The sequence below is a fragment of the Phoenix dactylifera genome, chromosome 1, assembly GCF_051530095.1.
Source record: "Phoenix dactylifera cultivar Ajwa chromosome 1, Ajwa_hap1_PhDact_Kaust_v1.1, whole genome shotgun sequence".
In the NCBI taxonomy this organism is placed as follows: Eukaryota; Viridiplantae; Streptophyta; class Magnoliopsida; order Arecales; family Arecaceae; genus Phoenix; species Phoenix dactylifera.
Window position 1 is genome coordinate 50,047,503 of NC_143190.1, and position 24,594 is coordinate 50,072,096.

A 24,594-nucleotide genomic window follows, 5' to 3' on the forward strand; every position below is an offset into this window, starting at 1 on the left:
CTGTTTTCTTGCCCGCTTATTCATATTCGATTAATTTATTGGTACGGCATCATGCATGCACGGACGCCTGGAATCCTAAAAGAAAAGATAGTTTAAATTGCTGAAACATGTTTGAGGTGACTATTTCCACTCAATTCAGGTGAATGATAGCATTGTCACGCATTCTCGTCGGCGAAGTTGTTGTATCAAAAAACTAAAACAAAGCTTTGAACTTTGAAGTCTCCGACGCGTTTCATGGACCTAATTTTTGCTGGAGGTATGAACTACCTACCCCTTATGGTGTGTAAAGCCTAGTTTGGAACTCAGCCAAGTTATACCTAATCATATATCAATCATGGATCGACACAATAATCAGAAATTTATTTGCGGGTCATCTCCTGAAATAACAAAAAAAAAAATATTTGTGTATTAGGTGCTCTTAAAGGTTGTTGATTCCTTTTAATTGAGGGATTTTATTTTGTTAAGATATATAGACAAGTAATATATAGTTGGATGGTTAGGTAGTAGTTTGTCGTCTATCATAAATCCAATTATTAATGTTGCTTCTTTGTATCAAGAGGGGTAGACAGATCATAACCTCCATGCGTTACATTGGGAAAACTATTGGGTGAAAGGTATATAGAAAGGTCATAAAGAAATGAAGAACTAGAAGACAAAGGAGCAAGCTAGCTAGAAAGTATATTTCAACTTTTTTTGTGCAGTGTGACCACAAATAATCAAAAGTCCTTAGGAATTTTATGTCCAAGATACTTGCCTAACATGCTTGAGCTTTAAGGTATGTCAAGATTACATCCTAAGCTATCTATGAACATCCATAACATCAAACTTTAAAGGACAAGGATATGGAAGTGACTTGCAAAATATGGTGAGAAAAAATAATACAAAGTATGTAAAAATTTATTTATAAAAAAAAGCCCCCAATTTTGTTTCTCAGATCTTTGTACCATAGATAACAAGAAGAGTGACCACGCATCCCCACCTGGACTGGAAAATCTAACTTTTAGTCTATTCATGTCCAAGACAAATACTCTTGGAAGAGGATGAAGTTTTGGGTGTTTATCACCAAAAGCATCCTCTTATATTTGTGAGATCATATATAGGGGTGGAAAGTAATAGTAGTGGTAACTTGGAAGTTTAACCATCTCATGTGAGCTTGCATGTGTCACATAGAAATTTTTCATAACACTTGCCTAAACAAACATGCTTATATATATATATAGATGCATCAGATCTAATCGAATCAAGGATTGTGATTGAGTAGAACTGACTTAACCAACAGTGAGCTTTCATTGGCATCAGCAGGGCAATTCATGGACCCTTTACAAGTTTGTTAATTAGACTTCTACATGTATTGACTATGTGTGTTATATTTTTCATGACATTTGTTAAAGATGCCATACAAACTAATACTCAGTTTCTCCCACTTCATGACCCTATTCTTTTTAAACGTGTTCAACCAAAATTTTATTGGTATTCTATAGCAAAATAGATGGCAACAAATGTTAAGATGTGATTCTTCATGTTTCTTTAGATTTATTGTGTGTCAGAATGAAAACACAGGAAAAAAATTAAAGTTCTTGTATGGTGCTTTTGCCCATCTTTCTCTCAACAAAAATTAAACATCATTTGATTGATTTATCTTATAGAATATCTAATAGCTACCAGTGGGAAATGTTTCGAAATACCTAGCAATAAAAAGGGGCGAAACATATAAGAGTAGTTTATGGAGATGCATAACTAAGAAAGTTAGCATTTAAAACTATGATTAAAAAAAGTACACATGTGTAAACTGAAAAAAAAAGAGATGGGGGAGAATCACCTAGAAAACGTTGCTTTAAAGATGCAAGACTTGAGAATATGAAATTGCAAACGTAATATTTAATAACCTCGTTCTGCAATACATAAAAAATTAGCGCAGGATTTATGAAGAAGCAGCTTAGCAACTTAGCAAAGTAGATGGACATAAATATCACTGCCATGGTTATATTGCTGCGTGAAATAATAATAATAAAAAAAATCGACACTAGATGCTTGAGTCATGCAAATGATTGAGACACAAGATAATTATAATGGCAGTTTGAAATGAGGTTCAACAAAAGCAAGGAATGTTATCCATCTCCTATCACACCAAAACTTGGACCTGTTTTTTCTTTTATAATGTTTTGGCTTAAAGTTGAAGATATTTCGATTTAGGAGATCTCTTCTTTTTTTTTCCTTATTGGTATGGCAGAAAATGAACTTGATAATATAATTAGATATATCCAACTCAAAGCCGATGTGACACTCTTCATCATTAAACCAAGTCTAACTCGATCTATCCAAAAACTCAACCAAACAGATTAAAAGCAACTAACCTTCGAGGTCACACATTGTCGGTGCAGAGTCCTGTAGCTCGGACAGATAGCTATTCAGCTTGGCATCCATTCCAGACTGACTTGAGTCCTCTCACTATGGATGGCAGCTCACCGCTTTTATGGAAGAGCCCACTCTTATCATACCGAAAGATAAATATTACCATAATGGTCCTAAATGGTTATGCCACATTTATAGCATGATCCAGGATTATTACATTGAATCTTAAGATGGTTAGGACATAATTTTGGATGATTACAACACCATCCGATTAGAAGATTCCGAATCCCATGGCTATATATAGACTCGAAATCCCATGTTACTAATATACTAAAACTCTCATTCGTTTTCTTTTCCCACACCATTATCAAAATCTTTCTCTAACTTAAGTATCGGAGGATTAAATCGAAGTCAAATTTGGCGAGTCCTTTGACTTGTTGCTATTTTGTAGATCGACGGAGATGATCCACATCGACTATTTGAATATCGGCATCAATACTTACATATTGGATTATTAAAAAGATAGATCTAAACAAGGTTCATGGCTGAACAACTATGCATAACAACTGTTCAATTGTTGAATGACTCAACTCAATTTAACATACTTTTGAGAAATCAAAATTTAACACCTTTTATTTTACAAAAACTCATTCGAGATTTCATTAATTGTTGTCTCTCAAAATTGTAAATGCGATACCTCCATTCATCTTTACATGCTTCGAAATGTTTCCTTAGCAGATAAATTCATATGAAGGGGTTTAGAGCCCTATTTTCATAATAGGAGCATACCTAGCAGGATAAGCCACAAAAATAATAGTGCTCATGCAATTTTTCATATTGCACATCATTTCATATTACAAACTCTTGTGTAGCGCTCTTGCATTATGGGTCCCAATCAACACCTGCCTCTAAGGCGCAGCCTAATACAAAAACTCCCAAACATTAACATCATTTTTTTTTAGAATACATCATAATATCTAGTTACTTTAACCATACACCATTGGAGAAAGATAAAAGAAATGCCCAACAATAGCAGTGCATTTACCAATTTCATAAACAAAATGGGTTTAAATTCTATTAACTTGCAGAAAGTGGTGAATTTGATTGCTTTGGTGCACTTGCTATGATTTGTCTAGGTTATTGATTAAGAAAACATTGTTCATATTAACACAAGAAACTACCACCCAAAAAAAAGAAAAAAAATTATGAAGATCATGTTTGCATTTTTCTAAAGAATTGGGTTGAAAATTCTATAGAATTTGTAAACTTAGCTAGTATAACCAGTAAGATCATATACTACAAACTAAGTTAGATAAAATATCAAAAAATAATTTAGAGAAGATCGACCTGAATCCTATAAGGAGAAATAGATTTTTTTTTCTCCTTACAATATTCGGATCAGTCCACTCTAAAGCTATTTTAAATATTTTATGAAAATAAGTTTAATCCAATATTTAGTCAATGAGGTTACTAGTTTTACTAATCCAATTCACGGATTGTATAAAATTTTCAGCCCAATTCAATAAAAAAAATCTAAACAACCCCGAAACAGAAATCGCCTGGCAAATAATTTTAATCCGAAGATCCAACCAGCTGGCGTGATCACAACCATCAATCGAGTGGCGGTTCTCTTTCCATCGGCAGCCCACGTGCTCGGCACGTTATGTTTGCGTTAGCGTCGCCAGCGCTGTTTGTGTATAAACTTTCTATTATTTATTTCTGGATCTTATCGGTGAGGGATCTTGGAGACCCGCGCGGGTTACGCTATATTGGGAAAAATAAACGGGAAAAACGATAAAAGATCTCCCAGCTTCTTCGTCCATCCCCTACACTCTCTTCCCCCTTTGCCCTCTCTCTCTCTCCGATCCTTTGTAGGCCGATTCTTCCTCACCGGAGGTAAAATCTGCTCTTCTTGTCGTTTTCGTCGGCGTTTATGCTGATTTCTTGCTTGATTCGGGCTTCATAGGTTGTGTCCATGCCATCTGGCGGTGGTTAAATTCTTTATTATTTTTTGATTTGTTTTATTTAAGAGAAAGCCCTTCATCCCATCACGAGTTGTTCGAGGTTTCTGTTAACGATTTTAAGAGTAAGTTTGGAATCTTTGATGCTATCTCGTAAAGGAAAACATGTTTCTTGATAGATTTAATGGGAAATCCTTATGATTCTTACATGGGTTTTCTGTTATTTTTAGTGAATATGTGGATCTCAAGGGATTTGTTCATCCATGTGCTCAATTTCAGGTTAAATTTATTGGTTTTTTTCTTTTCGTTGCATCTCCACAAACTGATATATGAGAATGCGGTATCGTGGAAATCTAAAGAAATCGAGAATAGATTGACTTCCGAGCTATCTATATGTTATTTATTTCTTAGTAATAAATTGATGCAGCTATTACCAATTGGTGGGGTAAATCGGGTTACGTCACTTGGTTAGTTGGTTACAGTGCTTAGTGGTCCAGATCCCTCTGGATGGGGCACAACCTTTGCAAAATTCTGGACATTTCTTTTGTTTAGTGTGATTGCAAATATGAGATAATAATTATGTCAGCCAAGAGTTTTAATTCATTTTGTTGGTGACTTGGTGTTTCTTTGGCAGCCATCAATGAGGTTGGCAAATTTAATGGGCCATCAGTTAGATCAATAGGCTTGTTTTACAACTCGTAACTATGTGCTCGACCTTGCAATTATTCGTACACTTGATCAAGTTGGTTGTTTAGAACTCAAAGATATATCTATAAGAAAAAGAAATGTTTTGGTTTGTGTTTTTTTTGCGTTTATCATTATTAAGCAATGAGTCCCACGTTCTATGGTTGCAGAAAAATTCGCATGATCAGAATAGATTTTTTAAATGGGGAAATTTGTGAATCTTATAGGTTGGCTATGTTGGCTTTAAAAGGCCATTGCTTCCTAATAACATGGTGGAGTCCATGTAATCATTGATTTCTTTGATCGTAGAATTGATCAAAATCCCTGTTCTCTCATTTCTGTTGTGCATCAGCTGGCATCAAAACCGTATTGATATTGTCATCTTAAGGTGAAATTTGATACAGTGGATCAAAAGATGGATAATTTTCTTTAAAGCAATCACTCAGCAATATAATAACTTTTAAAGTAAGGAGAGTTTGCATCAATTGAGGAATGAATCTTGTGCTTTAGTAGTTTCTTTGCAAACTTGTGCCTAAAGATTTGAATAAGGATGGTTCTGAAATATCTTATTTAACAAAGAAGTAGTGACCAGGATCAAATTGTAAATCTATGAGGGTAGAAGTGCAAAGAGCCTAAAGAATAATCTAGACTCAAAAGGATCTGATGATGGAGGATGAAGAGATTATTGAAAGATTATTCATCATAGTAAATGGTTCATGAAGGGGCTACAATTGTTAAGTGTTGTCATTTTTGGATCGCAAAATGGATTTTGCATTTCTAATCAGATGGATTAATTATCTTCATCCAATGTTGAATTAAAACCCATTAATATGAGCTAGTGAATCAATAGGCAGCAATATTTGATAATTTGATTGGTAGTGAGCTTAATGTTGGTCCCCACTGTTAGATCTTAAATATACAGCAATAGAGCATTGTGCTGGTGATCACCATTGAGATTTTCACAAATCACAAGTGCTGGTGCAACTAGAATACTAGATGGCTAGGTATAGCTCTTGTATTTAATTAAACATGTTCTTTCAGAAAATTTTCTTGGCTATTTGTAGAGAAGTCTTAAGGAATAGAAAGGTTGCACAAAGTTAAAGGTTTTAGGAAAAATATCTTTGATTTGTCCTTTTCCTTTCTTTCATCTTAATTTTTTATGTTATGAGTTAACATTTCTATGACCGTAATTCTATATTTTTAGGAAAATATATTCAGTAATTTAATACTTTGATCTGACATGGGAGTTATGGTTTAGGTTATTTGGCATGCTAAATTTACTTGGCCATTATTTTTTCTTTCTGGAAATTTCATATGCCAAAGTTTCCAACAACATTGGAAAGCAAGAAATATTAAAGGATGCCCCCAGGGATCAATTTAGATGATTTCCCTCTACTAAATTAACTACTGATTTTTTTTCCTAAATTGCTTCCACAAAAATAACCCATGATCTGTCTCAATTGCTAATCCACCCGTGTACTGCACTAATTCTTTTTTGTCACCATATGAGTTGTCAATATTTATTTTGATTGAAACATAAATGATAGATTTATAAAATTGTTTATATTAGGAGTTAAAGATCGTTAGTAACTCATATAATGAAGCATAGGCTGCTGGAGAAGACTTAGGAAGTCAAATTTGAAACCTGTAATTGAATATTGACATGTTATTAAGAAACCAGAGACATTGTTTTTAGTGTAATGTTATGGGGCTTAGTTCAGCACCCATTAGTTTCCTGTGCTAACATGGCATGAGGGGATTGGTGCAATTTATAGTGGCTAGCATGATTCGCAGAGGGTGGTTGAATCATGACATTCCATTCTAGAGACACAATGGCATAAGAAATTGGCAGGGTGACTGAGCAAAGCCCCATAGCATTTTTCTTGTTCTTAACAAATGCCCAAGGGCATCTGTTACCATTAAAAGTTATAGTTTTCTATGGTGGTAATCTGGTAGATTTCATGCAGTACCTTCCTCCCCTTGATTGTTGTCTGAATGAAAATTCACATTCTTATCATTTCTACCTCTTTTTCATAAATATTATCTGAACTTTGATTTAATCTTGATGTAAATTTATGCCCATAACTTAGTTCTTTCCCCTTCTTTCCTTGCATCTAGCTTTTTCCCACTTACGGAAACCTTTCTCGGTGTTTTCTGCTTGATAGAGCTAAACAATTTTTACTACAATAACTTTTGTCCACAATGACTGGGATGGTGTTTGCTTTAAGCAGGGCAATTTATTTAATCTGGGTGCTTTTGTGAGTGAACCATTTGGTCCAGATAGTTTTTGTATTAAATTTTAGGTCAAACATGAGCTTTAACTCTCCTTGAAGGCTCACTTGATCTGGTATAATGCTTTTGTTTAGTTTTCAGACTTCATTTGATTGCATAATCCTATTGTGGAACCTAAACCCTAACCATCTAGCCTTTTTCCAACTATTTGGGATTGGCTTTATAGATCCTCATTTGCCAATTATTCCCATCTTTGATGTTTTTGAGGAACCTAAAATAGAAAATTACTACCTTGGCTAAGCAAAAGTTTAAGTCCATCCAAATGGTATCATCTTCATCTATTTTCTTCTTCTTGTTATTGTTGGATAATCTATTGGGTGATAAATGATGGGACAGGATTTTAGAGGACTTTCTAGCAAGAAGGATCTTGGTACTTGAGGGACAAAGAAGACTCAAAAAAGTAAGTATGAAATATAAAATCTACATGTTTGGTTATGGACCTGTGAGATATATATATATTCATGTTGAACCCATATGCTTTGATTTCCGAAAAAAGAAAGAAATGAAAAAAATAGAAATCTCATGCAACCCCTCTCTTCTTTGCTTCCTGTAAATATTCGAGAAATTTGGGAAATAAAAAAAATGCCTTATGCATGTATGTTGCCAAAAGGATGGTTCCACTTCTAGGCATAATCATCATCATCCTCACTTAAGCCTTCTCAAAATTTGGGGATCAACTATGAAGACAGCTCTTAAGTCAAAAAGATATCGTGCAAAGAGTGAGCCAATATTTTTGATTGGCGGTCAACTTCATGTCAAATTCCTAGCTAAGGAAATTTCAGGCAAATGAGGGCCAGTCCAGTCCATGAAACCTAGATGGCAATGATGGGTAGGAATAGGATGGTTGTTGTCGAACCAAGGTAATTGCCAAGGCGAGGTCAGGCGGGTGGAACTCTTGTGTAGCCTAGGCGGGCACGGTGCTTTGGCAGCTGCCTACATATGAAAGTCCTCCAAGCTTCTATAGTGCATATACTTAACTATATGCTAAACAAGCATGTGCGTGTATCATATATAGACTCTTTTTTCACCATATATGGCATTGTGAAACCTAATTTTCATGCTGAAAAAGTCCAAAGATCAAATTCCTCTAGAAGAACTAGACCAACAGCAGCATTGCTGCCACTACAGCAGCCAGCAGGCTGCAAAACACAACTGGGTGGTAAGCATGTAGCAAGAAGCAGGAGGAGGAGGGCAGGAATCAGCGGCCAATGGGTTGCGGGTTCATAGCCAACAACCTACCATGAGGGAGGAGGAGGCAAGCAGAATAAAAGGATTAGAAATTAGAAAAAAGCTGAAAAATTCTAGACGAAGAAGAGGTAAGAGTAGGAGAGATCAATAAAAATCAGAGGAATGAGAAGAAGATGTGATTGGTCGGAGAAGACAGAGAAAAAAAATGTAAACCTGGTAATAGTGCTGGCCATTGCAGCCACCACTGCCACTTGTAGCTCCTACTTTACCTATTAGTAGGCATTGCTCAGCTCAAATGGCTGCTACTTGCTTGGTGGTAGGCCTTTTGCTCCATCCCACATATCCTATATGGGGCTCATATAGGAAAATAAAATGTTAAAAGAAACTCTCAAGGGTTTGGTTAATCCTGTTGGATCCTTGGGATTGAAAATAGGATTTCTAGTATTCCAGAATATAAGGCCTGGCCCAGCTCATGTTAACCGGACCTTTCCTAGTCCATTCCTGCAGAGAGGAAAAAAACAAAAAGGATCTCAGCAGGATGGGATTCGGGCCAGCCCAGTCTGAAGCTATTCTCGGGAATTCTATGAATATAGGCTTGGCCTGGCCTTTGGTCCTGTGATCCTGCAAAATTGCACAGGATTATCCAAAGAGGCCCTAAAGATATGGGTTTAAAAGCGGGCTTAGCCTGGCCAAATAAAGTGCTTAGGCTGCTGCCTAGGCGCCAACAGCGCTGCTTTTTACAATACTATGTTGAACTTAATGCAACCAGTGAGCAGACCTCTGCAATTTCCTCAACATGGTAAGTGTCTAGACAAAGAAGATGGGTTAGAAGTCCTGAAATAGTGAATCGTATTACCTTTGAAGCACAGATTAAAGGCAAAGGAGTAAAATTTAATATAATTCTATAAGATGAAAGTACAAGGGACCAGAATATACAGTAAGATTGCATTACTATCCAGGATGGATGTCAAGATAGAGAAATTCAGATTAGCTGCTGTAGATTGGATGAGGTAATTTCAGAATTTTTAATATCTAAGAATGGTTTATATATATGGTCCTTAAATTATAAGATTAATAGGTTCACCCCTTTAATGCCTCTTACATATTCTTTAGTTAAGTCCCTTGGTGCTTATCACAGTGTTGGTTGATGAGAGTGCTGAAGTGGTTAATGTTGAATGGGGATTACGGGTTTCAGAAATTAGCTGGACTTAAATGCTTGGATTAATTGTGGATATGGTTAGAGTTGCGGAAAAGATCCCCGAACAAGTGGTTTCCCTTGCCTTTCCACGTAGAGGGATAGAGATGCATTGATTCAAATAGGACCATGGTGGTGAGGTAGAGTTGAGTCTTTGGACTGTTATAGAATTGTCCATCCATACATCAAAGCATGGTTCGCCGTGCCGGGCTGGGGGCGGTACGGGGCATACCGTACCATACCGGTTCGGTACTGGTACTTGGTACAGGTGGCATACCGACACTCAGTATGCCAAAAAGACTCTGTACCGTATCATACCGTACCGACACAGTACTAGACTACTAGTGTGGCACTGGTATGGGGTCCGATACCGATACGGCGAACCTTGCATCAAAGAAATGCTAGAAGAATGTGCTGGAAATATACTATTCTATGTGGATCAGAATGTTAGACGCTAAAGAGCGGATAATTGGGTGGTATGCATATGATGGATATGATTTTTAGTTGAACCAAGTAAAAGTTTGCATGATTGTATTAAAGCTACCAATGGATAGCATCGATAGAAGGTGAGTAACAACAGATTCCAAAAATCCATCCTAAGCTTGATAAGTCTTTCCTATATGTATTTTTATTCTTCAATTCTTTTCTGTGAATATGAAGTTTGTTTTCATATTACCAATAATAATTAAGATTGTGCGCATGATTAGGCTGCTGGAGGATTGAAAAATGTCTTGTACAATCTTTCTTATGTTCTATGGCTCTGAATCATCCTGCTTTTTGCTCAAATCCAAGTCTTTTGTATTTCTATAGACATCTCTTATATTTTTTATTTTTCTTGAGAGACATGTCCTTCCGTTTACAAAGCATTCATTTGTGGTCAATCACCTGAAATATTATAGAGAATTGCTTATTTTAGAATTAAATCAACAGTTTATCTTAAGTTTAGAATTGCGAGACATGCTGTCAAACATTTTCAATTACAGCTGTCTTTGAAGGACATTTGAGCACACTATGTCAGACATGAAGGCTGCTGAAGCCAATGAGCAGTTGTCTGCAGACAATAATGTCAAAGAAAAGGTTGATGAGGATGCTTCTGATGAGGGCCCTCTAATCTTGGACCAAACTGAAGAGAATGCCATGCCATCATCCCAAGAAGAGGTGACATTATGCTTTTTTGCTCTTCTCCATTACCTTCTAGGAAGTTGGCTCTGATACTTGATACATACATTGCATGCATTGCTTTTGTATATATCTGGGTTTTTGTGACATCTTGATAAAATGCTTTGAGCTATGCTGTGTCCGGTGAGGTCTTAGTCTTATACCCATAGGGTCATTACGTGACTACTTATTTGCAGGAGGAAGCAGTAAAGAAGAAATATGGAGGGATGTTACCGAAAAAACCACCACTCATATCGAAGGTAACAACCCTTTTCCTTTAGATTCATCTATTTATTGCATCATATAATATATATGCATTAAGTTAGGAAACCCATAATTTCTTTTCTTTTACATTTATTAAGGAATAACATCACAGAGAATTAATTTCTCCAGGACCATGAACGTGCTTACTTTGATTCTGCTGACTGGGCTTTAGGAAAGGTATGTGTTGAGCTTTGCAGTTATACCTTTTTTTTATAAAAAAAAAAAGGTCTAGACTTGGGTTGTTGCTAGCTATGAATTTTTTAGGTCTTGTAATGTTTATTTTTAGCTGAAAATTTACTTTGCTTGATTCTGACAGCAAGGAGGGCAACCTCACAAGCCCAAAGGACCCCTTGAGGCACTTCGGCCTAAATTGCAGGTATCAATGTTTTGCGGCCTTTTATACTGCTTGACATTCATGTGTACTATGACATGCTTTCAAAATTTGTCAGTGAATGCATCATATTTTTGATCCACACTTCCTCCATCCCCTTGAGGTGTGCACGCATGAAGCAAGCAACCATTTTTTTAATGTACACATGCACTCTGTTGATATATATATGTATGTACGTATGTATGTGTGTATATGAAAAATAGACAATGCATCTATCCATATGATGCAGAACAATTTTTTGATGACTGATTCTTTCATTTCTACTAGCCTACACCTCAACAGCAAGTTCGTTCCCGCCGCTCAGTCTATGCATCTAGTGATACTGAAGGTATTAGTGCATATGTTAGTGTTTTATTACTAAATCTAACTTTTTCCCTTCTTTCTCTTTCATGTTTTTTAAAAAGGTCCTGCTAAACACTAGTTCTCTTTTTTGGCCATAGATGGTGGTAATGCTGCAGCTGAGGATGTGAACAATAATAACAGCACGGACTGCGAGAACGGCAACAACCCATAATTGCATGTTCTACAGTGCTACTGTTGGCGTGCTTTGCTCTAATTCCTCTCTTACAAAATGCAATGAGTCCATTTGTAGCTTCCATGAATAAATAGTGGTGATGATGATGATGTTATTTTATTTCATACGAGAAGTTAATGTTGCAGTGTTGGTGGCAGCCAAGACTTGTGCTATTAGACTTGCAGCATGTAAGGCTTTTTAGTCTCAGATTGAATCGTCTGATATAATAAATTTTATAGATGGCATGGCATTAAAAGTGCATCCTAGAAATGCTGCACGCTAATATTGTGGAAAACAGGAAAATGCTGCAGATTATAATTTATAGCAGTCGAAATGATTGAGTGGTGAACTTGGAGAGATGAAGAACTAGGTGCTTCATCCCATCTTCGAGAATCTTATATGCATGCATGCATACATATATACATACATAAATATGGACATACAAATGTTTAAATTCTAATTTTCAGCAGTCCTTCCCCAACATTTTGAGAAATATGGTGGTTACGAGCCACCACAGATTCTGAACACTGGATTCTTTTTTTTTTTTGGTACAAACACTGGATTCTTTCAAGAGCACGCCCATGAGAGAGGCCGCTGCCTTAACGTTACGGTGTTTAATTTCGAGGAATTGCGCGGAAAACCATTTTTATTCCGCTCCTAAGCATAACTGTTTCTTCTTTTCCTCTTATTTATCGGTTGGTTTGTGGCTGACTTCCATGGTTCCATGAGTAATCCTCTCTTTATTGGAAACAGCCAATAGTAGGTCAAAATTGTCAAAGCCATTAATGCGTTTGGCTACGGTGACCCATTTATCCTATCCTTGTTCAGTCGCATCCGGGCTGAGTAACTTTTTCTCATGAGCGACTTTTTTCAGCAAAGGCTCCATTCTTTTCTCCTTTCAATCCAATTATCTCAATCAAAAGATGTTTGCTCGGCTGGAAAATAGAAATGTAGACTTCTTGCCCCAAGGAATTTCAACTAAGTGAGCTAATTTGCCTCTTCCACATCCTCAGACCAAACACAGCCTGCTTTTAAAATTTTGTCGCAAATTAATCAACAATCTTCCCTGTTTATCAGATTTTTATTTTTTTTTATTTAGAAAATCATTTGATCCACATAAAAAACTGTTTGCGTGCGTCCGAATGATAATGTTGCCATATTTCTGTTTTCGTGAGATGGGAGATGACAATGGAGACTGCTAGTACGAAAATAATTATCAGAATCATCATATTTTGGCGTCACTTCCCTCCATGCTATTTCTGCTTTCTAGCCATCCCATTTCAAGACCAACCAAACTTCTGCATGGGTCTCCCAATATCAGCAAAATTTCCAACCCATGGCCAACCAAGAAGGGAAACCAAAATCCAAACTCATTAAAAAGATTCCAAATTCGTGATTTGAAAAGCTCTACTCATTCCAGGTCATAAAACTCATCTCCGAGATCACGGTCTTCCTTGAAAACTAAAGCATCAAAAGAGGCTCTAGTCTCTAGTCCCAAAAAACACTGTTTAATCTCTTCCCATTCTTGGGTCCAGGTAGCTGCATAAATAAGAGTCATCTTCTTACGAGTCCCACGCTTTCACGATAAGAAACTTGGCAAACCACAAATCCATCATGTCCCGTATGAAATCTTTCAACATTATATTATTTCAGATGGTGATCAAGGCAATCTTGGGACCCTGTTGAGTACAGGTATCTGTTATAATGAACAATCTGGAACATGTAATCTCTCAAAGGGTGAACTTTAAGCTTCAAAAATGCAAACAAATATCACATATACAGACAAGAAATTAGCCAAACATCCAATGTTTCTAGGCGTGGGAAACATGAGAACATCAGGAACTGCGTGCGCTTGAACGCTGTCATTGAAGTTCTTTCTGCCTTACATCTTTGACTGATGCTTTGCTATGACCGGAAAGATGTTTGTCAGAGATTTTTAACTATAATGGCCAACGTTTTGAGACTACAGAACACAGTACTCAAGCTAACAACAATTGTACACTGAGATAAAAAGAAGATCAAGGGAAAAAATGCTGTCGTTAATTCTGTCAGCATATTAAGAAAATGGGAAGTAGTTTGCTGCATACAGAAATGAAAGATACAACTCATGGAAAGAGTTTTTAAGTCGAAATACATCGTACCATCTATTTCTCATACACCCGAAAGCTTGAACTGAAGAAAATGAGATGCAAACCACATTAATATTATTATGACATGGAAGCAAGCTAAAACAGTGGGTAAAATGTTGGCATGTTCATTATACATCGAAACAAGTTTGGCCCAGCTTGAAGATCTTAAGATTCATATTGATGAAGCACAGCACTTTCAGCTTCGGTGCTTTGAGAATCTTCATGGATATGCATTTTATCATGCGATCATAAGGTACCAGGAGACCAAGACTTGGTGCATATTTGATGATGTTATGTATAATTAACCATCATATTATGTACAGTTCAAAGATTTAAAGGCTTGGAGAACACACATGGAGAAGGTAAGGTCCGTTAATCATGTTATGTATGATTCACCATCATATTAATGCATGACTACCCTTTTTCTGTTGCTGTTTGGGACTTCATTGCTCAAACCATCCACCAATCCCCTTGCGGCAACTTCTTTTGATGGCATTTTACAATTGTTAAGCTCTTTGTCTGAGCGTGCTAAAACAATACAGTGTTTTATTGGATGGCTGCTTTGGAATACCAGAATGAGAGAATCTTCCAAGGAAAGTTTACAGCTGCTGTCCAGGTCACCCATAAGACAATCGGGACGGCGAAGGAGTTTGTAACAGCTTCCACCTGATCTTAACCATCTTGTAATGGCAAGTGCTCAAGGCTGTATCTTTATCAGACAGTAATGAAGCCAAGGATTACCTCATTTTTACCCAAAAAAGAAACTCATCAAGAAACAGGATTAGCTGGCTGACCACAATTACCAAGACATTAATCCGGTCTCTTATCATCTTGGTTTATTTTAATTCAGAAAGTTCATCATTTTTGTTTCTGAATTTAATTAGAAATAAAACATTGGTCAATTCCACTGGTAGGCATTGATCCAGGTTCCTTATTAACTAATTTAAATTTTTAAAAACATTATTCAACTCACTGATCAACACTTACATCCTGCTCTTGATCTTTGTTTACATTTTCACTTCAAAAAATCTTTGTTTATGTTTTTCCTTCTATTTTTAACATTGTTCAACTCTGCTGGCAGAAAAAAATGTAGAGCGAGATGTACCCCTGGAGGCAGATCAAGGTGTGAGCAATATGTGCTTAATAATAGTTAATAAAAATAAGAAAACAGTATATAAAAGTTTTTTTAGAGAGACAATTAGTTTGCAGAATTCCGATAAAATCTTGCAAGCAAAATCGGAATAATATATAACCTCCTGGAAAATTCAATTTAATATGACATACATCTCGTATAGTCATATTAGAACTATTTCTAATAGACTTGTGCAAAATTGATATAATAATTTAACAGAAGCTGGTGTTTCAAAATGTCTCATGAATTTAAGAGAATAAGAAGCACAGTGCATCACCTTTGCCACAACAATATAAACCACTTCAGAAAAGGAAAAATCCATGCTGTCTGCTGTAACATATGGATAAATAATGAGTCCCAAAAGAACAATAAATGCATTACATATAAATTTCTCACAGTTTCGGTTGTAATCCAGTCAACACTAAGAAACCACTAGCATAAGGTAACTATCAGAAACATCTCCAGTATCACCATTAAAAACGTCTATTCTTTCCTCCATCCTGTTTCCGCTCTCTAGCCAACCTATCTCAGGCCAAACCAAAGCATTGCATGTCTCCAGAACACAGAATTGGAAAAGCAGAAGCATAGTTCATCATCTTTACCAGCACAAGGTAATCCAGCAATAAGAAACTTCATGCAGTGAGCTACATGAATTCAAAAAGAACTATAAATTTTTTATATAGGCTTTTACAACGACATTCCAGTAGTAGATGATTCATTGGTGATAATAATAGACTGCTGGCACCAAAACAAAAATTAGCATAGAAGCATCTGTCTCTTTGAATCGCAACTCGAAACATCTTTTTCTTCATATCATTCATTGATGCTATTTCTCCTCTGTAGCAATCATATATAAGGGCAAGCCAAACTTTCAAGCACTGCATGGGTCTATGGTCAGAAAGTTCGGGTACGCGGAACAGGAAGGTTCTCTCGATTGCCTTGAGCATCATCTGAAAAGTGGGAACTAAAAGTCTTCAGGACAGAAACTGGTCAAGGGTTTTTCATATTGCAAGAGCAGATGCACTTAAGGTGATGACTCTTTGTTTCAGGAATTTGCGGAATAAAGAAGTTATGGAAACACAAAAAAGGCATGAATTTTTTGGTAGCGAAGAGGCATTAGCTACGAGCCCAACGGGGAGCCTAGCGGGGAGCAGGGAGCGGGCTTCTCGACGAACACCTTATGGGTAGCCCATGGCTGCTCCTAAGACCTGTGAGCCGGGTGGAACTGACGGGGGTCCACAGGTGGCCCCGCTGCCGGGATGGTCGAGACCACCCCCCGGTGGTCTGCGGTGGCGCAGGGGGGCCATCGACGCCTAGAGACGCCCTTTTGGGCTACCGAGGCGAAGCTGGCTGCATTGGAGCGCCACTTTCCTTGGGTGGTGAGGCTGCCGGCGGAGCAGGTGGATCAGGCACGGGCTGAGTGGGAGGGGACGGCGGTCATTGCTAGGAGTCTGGGTCGGCGCATCCCGACGGAGCTGGTGGCGTGCGACCTCAAAGGCCGGAGCAAGCTGAAGTAGCCGGTGGAAGCTCTTCCAATGGCGGAGGGCTTTATGACGCTACGATTCAAGTCGGGAGAGGATAGGGCAGCGGTGATGGAGGCTGGATCGTGGTTGGTGGCGGGTCAGCTACCGGCGATGGAAAAATGGATGCCCCATTTTATCCCGGCATCCACACTGTGAGACAGACGGTGGTTTGGGTTAGGCTACCGAGGCTCCCCCTGGAGTATTGGGATAGGGAGACGATCCTGGCGATCGTTGGAGCTAGACAGCGTCTCCAGCAAGCGACGGCAGATAAGGTTTGCTCGGGCGAAGGTGGAGGTTAATGCCCTCCAACCATTGGTGCCCGACACACTTGTGGAGGTGAGACAGAGGAAGTTTTGGCAAGCCTCCTTCGTGTACGAAGACCTGCCGGGCCTTTGCTATCACTGTGCTCGCATGCATGGGGCACCAGGCCAGCGAGTGCCGATATCATGAATCGGGGAAGACAGGAGCCCCGAAGACGGCCGACGGATCGGGCGAACCCCCGGAGGGGGGATGGCGGTTGGCCAAGGGGGCAGGGAGCAGACTGTCTTTGGATTACGGATGACGGTATCCCGGCCACGCACGCTTTAGGGTGGTGTTGCCAAGGGGGATATCGGGAGAAAGAAGATGACCGAGTCCCCCACTGAGTCAAACGGGAGCCTGGTCCAGGTAGCCCCGGTACCGAGTCCGGCTAAGGTCGGGCCGAATTCGCCCGAATCGCCGCCGGACTCCGAGGGCTGGCAAAAGCCAAAGAAAGTTGCTCGGCGCACCTCGCCGGATCAAAGCAGGGCGAACGGTAACGTGGCGCCGGGCGCAGGGAAGATGCCGCTGACTCGGACCGAGTCGTTACCGAGTTTGGAGCGGGCGGGCGGGGGTCAAGCCCAAGTTACAGCCCACGGCCCGAGCCCGCACTGCGCAACGGATCGGGCCAAGGACTCAAGCCCGGCCCGCGCTAAGATTGGCGGGCCCGTCGGGTTGACCCAGCCCCAAGGAGATTTAGTGGACCCGGGCGCAGAAATGAGTGGTGGGCCTAGCCCACTAAAACGGGCCAGGAGCCCGACCCGAAGGTGGGGTGGCACGACCAGCTTGCCTACAGTGCCCTCCGTGCCAGGAGGGCTCGCTCCACCTTAGGCCGGCAAGCAGCGGCGCTTCAAGAGCTGGAGCCTGTCGCTGGCGATCGTGGTGGAATCTCGGGCAGGTCGAACCGCCGGCAGAGGCGGTGCGGGTGACAAGAGACGGCAGAGGGTCTTGGCAGACCCCACTACCCGGAGTCGGTTGGGGGCGTGCGGCGGGGCAACTGTGCTGGGGGCGTCGGTGCAAGTGGTGGCCGACCATGGTGGTGGTTCGGTGGGGGAGATACCAAGAGGACTGATGCGGCCAGCCAAAGGGGAGGATGGCGAGTGCTCTGCACGGGTAGGCAGAGGCGGAGGTCATGGGGTTGTGGCCGACGACGGGTGTGACGGAGGCATGACTCCGGCCAAGGGGCTGCGGCCGACGACCAGTGCAACGAGGGAGGTGTACACCCAGCGGTCGGGGGCTTTGACAGAGCTCTCCAAGGAGGTCAGGGGCTTGCGGCGTAGGGATCCCACCTCTGCGGCACTGTGGGCAGCAAAGATCTCCCAGCCAGCAGGGGAGGTGGTGATGAGAGGAATTGCTGGGAGCTCGAGGCATGGATCCACCTCTCCAATTCTTGATCACGGGAAGGTGGTCGACTTGTTGCTAGCTGTTGTCCAGGGAGGAGGACTGATATCAATGGAAGGGGGGGTGCCCACAACACCAGGAAGGGTTAGCCCAGGGAGTAAGGGCCAAGCTTCATCTTCTTGTGCATTATGAAGATACTAGCTTAGAATTGTAGGGGGGCAGCCAAGCCTTCCTTCTTGTCGTCGTTCAGGAGATTAGTCCAGGTACACTGCCCTGAGATCTGCTTTCTTTGTGAGACAAGGGTGTCTGGAGCTGGATTGCGCCAAGTGGAACGATGCTTGGCGGCTGACTGGGAGTCCTTTGCAGTAGAGTCCCTAGGTTTATCTGGGGGTATCTTGATGTTGTAGAAGCGGGGGATGAGTTCTGTAGATGTCTTCTATAATTGTTCTTAGCAGGTTGTGATGGTTATATCGGAACCAAATGAAGCTCTATGGGCACTATGTAGGGTATATGCTAGCACCGACAACTGGACAAGGAGAGTCCTTTGGGGCGAGTTGACTAGTCTGTCGACCCAGGAGGTGCCGACTTTGGTGGTCGGCGATTTTAATTACATTCAGAGTCCTAACGAGAAAAGGGAAGGTGGGCCTTATTCTGATTCAGTAGACAGGAGGAAGTTTCAGAAGTTTTTGGCTACAACTGGACTGGTGGACCTCGGCTTCTCTAGAACACGATTTACTTGGTGCAACAATCAGACTGGGCGAGCTAGGGTGTGGGAGCGACTTGACAGGGCCATTGCATCTCCGGATTGGATTCAGCGACACCCATCATATTGGGTCAGTCATCTTGCTCGGATTGCCTCTGATCACTGTCCTCTTTTGATTTCCACAGTTTCGAGTTCCAATCATCATTCCATTCCAGTTTAAGAAGCTGTGGTTGTCATATCCCCAGTCTTGGAAAGTAGTTAGGGAAGCTTGGAGCATGCCAGTTCGAGGTGATGCCATGTAGAGGATGTTGCGCAGGCTGGAGCTCACAAAATGCCGTCTTCGCAGGTGGAACCGGGAGGTTGTGGGCAATGCCTTTCGAAGATTAGAGGAGGTGGAGGCTTCGATTGTGGAGTTCCAAGGGAGGGAGGACCAGGATGGGGAGCTTAAGGAGGCTGATATGGCGAACCTACGACGTTCTTTGGCTTCTCACCATTCGCTGCTGCGCCAACAGGAGATATTTTGAAAACAAAAGTTGAGGGTACAGTGGGTCCAGGAGGGAGACCGAAATACCAGCTTCTTCCACCGATCGACGGTCATCAGGAGGCAAAGAAATATGATACGATCACTAAGAGTTTGGGCGGGCTAGCAGGTGGAGGAGGATTCTGCAGTGAGACATGTGTTGTTTGAGTTTTTCAGATCCAGGTGGACGGAAGAAGGGGGCCCTATGTGACTAGTTAGCTCTCCAGCCCTGCAGTCAGAATTGAGGAGGCAGATAATGCAGCATTGATTCGACCAGTGTTGGATAGGGAGGTGCAGGAGGCTGTATGGGCCTTAGCAGAGGATAAGGCTCCGGGACCAGACGGATTCTCACCCTTCTTTTTTCGGCGGTATTGGAGTATTATCTGGGGAGCTATGGTGGAGGCTATACAGTTATACTTCAGTCGGGCAGTGATGGTAGATGAATGGAAGGCCACTTACATCATATTGATACTGAAGCGTCAGGATGCTTTGGAGCCAAGCCACTACAGGCTTATTAGCTTATGTACCACTTTGTATAAAGTAGTGGCAAGGCTTATGGTGGGGAGAATGAAGGATTTGCTGCCTAGCATCATCAGCCATGAGCAGGGAGCTTTTGTCGGAGGGAAGACTATATCAGACAATATCTTGCTGACTCAGAAGATGATGAAAGACTTATAGCGAGCCCCGAGGAGGTGATGTTTGATGGCAGTGAAATTGGACATGGAGCGGGCTTATGATCGGATCCGTTGGGACTTCCTCAGGTGGACACTGGAGAGTTTTGGTTTTCATCAGGTCTGGATTGATTAGGTTTTAGGTTGTGTGCAGGGGCCTAGCTTTTCCATTCTAATCAACGGCACGCCATCGTCCTTTTTTCGAGCGACTATGGAGCTTCGCCAGGGATGTCCTCTGTCCCCATACTTATTCATCATTTGCTCTGATGTACTTTCTCGTGCTTTGCATGTAACTTGTGAGAACCGAAAATTGGCAGCCTACAGTTTAGCCCCCGGTGTCGTCCTATCTCTCATTTACTTTTTGCAGATGACTGCCTGTTGATAGCTATGATTGACACTGGTCAGTCCTTTGCTGGTCAGGTCAGTCTCTATGATGAGCAGACTTAAGGGTTGAAGGGCATCATCACTCTCTATGATGAGTAGATTGACGCTGGTCAAGTCAGTCCTTTGCTCTGTGCCTATTTATCTTATGGCCCATACTGTTATGCCGAAGACAGTGCTGGCGAGGATTGAGCGGCTAATGCGGAGCTTCCTGTGGGGCTCCCTTGCGGGGGGCTACGACATACATCTGGTGGCCTAGGAGAGAGTCTGTTTACCACTGAGCGAGGGTGGTTTGGGAGTGCAGTCATTACTGGCGAGGTGCGAGGCACTCCTGGCATGGCGGGCAGTGCAGATTGTTCTGGAGCCGCATAGCCTCTGGAGTCGGGTCATGATAGCTAGACATGGTCGGGCAGGCTCAGTTGGCTAAGTGGCGGACGGCCAGAGGGGCTCCTTCATGTGGCGGGCGATTGGGAGGTACCTACCTATAGCTTTGGCGCACTCTAAGTAGCTGATTGGCGACGGACGGAGCATTGATGTGATGGAGGACCCATGGGTGGATGCACTCCCATTGAGACTGTGGCCGACAATGATCAGTGGCGAGGGAGCTGCAGGGCTCCGGGTGTGCAACCTCTTGAGACCGGGGGAGGCAGAGTGGGATGATGACAGATTAGGCTAGTTATTCGGGGAGCATCTTGCAGAGCGGATACGAGCTCTTCCCGTCCCGGGATCAGCAGGTCCAGATATTAGGGTATGGAGTACTACTTGCAGAGCTAGGATTGGGGTCGACGATGTTTTCCAGGTTCTTCAGCAGGAGTCAGAGTTGGGTATAGACTGTGGCTGGGTATGGAGGTTTGGGTTACACCAGAGGGTTGCACTATTCTTCTAGAAGGTGGCCTGGGAGCATTTGTTGACGAGCTTCGTGCTGAGCAGACGAGGAGTTGGCAACCCTCCCTTGTGCTTGGACTGTGAGGTGGACGAGTCGGTGGACCATGCACTGTTCCAGTGTGTGTGGACGGGGGGGCTTTGGAGGCTGTCCGGGATTCCAGTGGATGCTTGGAGTCGGAGGGACCATTTTTTGGAGGAGGTACGACATTGGTCGGGTACCCCCCAGATGCGTCATATGGCCATTAGGGCGGTTTGCATAGCTTATCAGGTATGGATGGCCAGGAACGCTCAGGTATTTGGCGAGCTTAGTCCGTCTCCACGTTTCGTGACGGAGCGGGTTCGGGCACAGGCAACAGAGATTCTTCAGGTAGAGTTAGACCACAGACCTTTGACAGCTCGGGACACCTGCAGCCCCTACATTGCTTCGGTAGCTCCTTATACGGTTTTCTTCACCTGGGAGCCCCCACCCTCGAGTTTCTTTAAGGTCAATTTTGATGGCTCTGTCCTGGATGGAGGCAAGAGGGCAGGGGCCGATTTTGCCATCAGGGGCCCGAGTTCGAGTGTGGTGGCAGCGGAGGGTGTTAGATTTTCGACACCTCGGTTCCAGGAGCAGAGTTACGGGCGGCTTGGATGGGATTGCGTTATGCGCGGCACGTGCTTCAGGCGACCTCCATCCTCTTGGAGGGTGATTTGGCCATGATGATCGACTGGGTTCGACGGGGCATGAGCAGGGCTGGAGGTGCTCATCCCCTGCTTTGTGATATTTGGTTGACAGTGAGGGAGAACATTATACTTCAGGCTATGCATGTATATTGTGAGGCTAACGGGGCGGCGGACTGGGTGGCGGCATATGTAGTAAGCCACTCAGGAGGCACCTTATGGGTTGGGAAGGGTGAGATGCCTGTTGCATTACAGGACCTTTGTTTGCCAATTTTATTGGGTGTATTCGTACCCGTGATGTATGAAATGCCCGTTTCAACAAAAAAAAAAAAAGAAGGCATTAGCTGTGCTTTGAGAACAAAGCATCCTCAGATGCTCAAGTTGTTTCTCTGAGAGACGAAGATGATAGTTAGAAGTTCTAGTTCCACACTTAGAGGCCACTTTTAAACCAGTAGCAACCCTTCTTGGATCAAGGGTTCAAGATCTTTCAGGCAGGGTTTTAATTTTGCTTACAGGTTGGAATGTGCTTAAAATTCTCTCGATGTGATCTTTGTAAGGTTTCTGCCTTTAAGAGACCTATAAAATGCTTAAAAGTTCGATTTGGTCCACTATAAGATGATTAGTAGAGCAGAAATGGCATAGTGATGTTCAGTAAAAAAAGGTCTGCTTCTTGTATTTATTCTAGTGCCCACAAACTCCAATATCTCCTCCATTTAATCATTGACATTTGGAATTTGTAGTATAGATCTGTGTGAATTGTTTCTTAGCTTTTATCTGGATTTCATAATGTATCCGTCCATTACATCTCAATGCATGTACTTTTTGTAAACAGTTACCTATTACTAGAAATGAATCACCCTTCCAATTTTCTAGAAGAAAGCGCCATAATACAGCAGCATAATACAGCCCTCCTATGATTTTGCATCAGCAAATTCAACCAAGCTCAGCCATTTGGCATCCCATCCAACACATGGAAGAGGTATAGGGTCCGAATCTAGTTGGTGGCATCCCCATCATATTTCCTTAAAAAAAGTTTGCATCAGTACTAGTCATTAGCTAGATTCATGCACAAGTAAAGCTAGTCAGAGGTTTTTCACAAAATGCCCTTTCTTCCACAACGTGGAAGTAACAGGCAAGGTAATAGCTGGTATTCTTAGTTGTCATGTAGATTTTAATAAGATCAGAAGCATAATTTATTATCTTTCCCAGAAGAACGTAATCACGTCAAGTAATAAGGTTCAGGCAGTGAGTTGTAATATACTGACGAGCAATGAATCCATCAAGAACCATAGAAGCATAAATACAGATCTTTAAAATAAGTTCCAATTCTAACACATTGAGGATGATAATAGAAACAGCTAGTCAAAACATCTTTATCTTCCCATCATTCTATTTCTGCTCTCTACCCATCTAATTTCAGGCAAAACCAAACATCAAGCACATGGGTTCCCAAAATGTAGAAAACTTGCAAAGATAAAATCAACAAAATCTGCAAGCCATTGCCAGCCTAAAAAGTAATTTCAAAACCAAGAGTTATTGGAAAAAATTTGCACTCACGAGCTAAAATTAGTTACCACTGATACATTATGAACTCCAAGAAGAACTATAGATGAATAAATATAGATTTCTAAAAGAAAGTTCCAACTGTAACACAATGGGGATGATAATAAAAACGACTAGTCAAAACATCTTTATCTTCACATCATTCTATTTCTACCCTCTACTCATCTGATTTCAGGCAAAAGTGAACATTAGGCATTGCATGGGTCTCCAAAATGTAGAATGCTTGCAAAGACAAAGTCAGCAAAATTTGCAAGCCATGGCCAGCCCAAAAGGGAATCCAAAACCAAGAGTTATTGGTAAAAGAAAGAGCACATGATCTAAAATAGTTCATCACTAATAAAGTAGCAAATTTCAAGTTGGAAACTCATCAATGAGATGCTAATCTTTGATGAAAATCATTTAAGCATCTAAAGAGGCCTTGTTCTCAAGTCAGAAAAGGCATCATTAAGTCTCTACCCATGTACTACCAAGGACCTATGCAAAGAAGAGTCATCTTCATAAAGACTCGTGCTTATATTCTAAGAAAGTTGGCAAACACACCATCTTAAAACACTCATGCATATGTAATAAGAAACTTGCCATACCCACAACCAAGTGCTTCCTTGGATGGCATAACCCATGGTCTGCTGAACCGATCCGCGCTTATATTCTAAGAAAGTTGGCAAACACACCATCTTAAAACACTCATGCATATGTAATAAGAAACTTGCCATACCCACAACCAAGTGCGTCCTTGGATGGCATCACCCATGGTCTGCTGAACCGACCGGTTCAGCCTGTACCATACCGG

At 41.4% G+C, this 24,594-nt stretch overlaps 1 protein-coding gene across 4 annotated transcripts; it reads left to right on the plus strand.

The window, feature by feature from the left end:
* The first annotated feature begins 4,041 nt into the window (after positions 1 to 4,041).
* LOC103712692 (uncharacterized) lies at positions 4,042 to 12,260 on the plus strand. 4 transcript variants are annotated; one of them, XM_008799281.6, is made up of 9 exons: positions 4,081 to 4,248; positions 4,383 to 4,438; positions 4,544 to 4,592; positions 10,656 to 10,830; positions 11,028 to 11,090; positions 11,224 to 11,271; positions 11,411 to 11,470; positions 11,753 to 11,813; positions 11,926 to 12,260. In XM_008799281.6, exons 4-9 carry the CDS (start codon positions 10,684 to 10,686, stop codon positions 11,997 to 11,999), a joined length of 453 nt encoding a protein of 150 aa, XP_008797503.3. In that variant the 5' UTR covers positions 4,081 to 4,248; positions 4,383 to 4,438; positions 4,544 to 4,592; positions 10,656 to 10,683; the 3' UTR covers positions 12,000 to 12,260. The 4 variants fall into 4 exon arrangements, with proteins under 4 accessions (XP_008797502.3, XP_008797505.3, XP_008797503.3 ...); XM_008799283.6 differs by lacking the exons at positions 4,383 to 4,438; positions 4,544 to 4,592 and adding an exon at positions 7,626 to 7,689 and having other exon boundaries at positions 4,046 to 4,248; XM_008799282.6 differs by lacking the exon at positions 4,383 to 4,438 and having other exon boundaries at positions 4,111 to 4,248.
* The last annotated feature ends 12,334 nt before the right edge of the window (positions 12,261 to 24,594 follow it).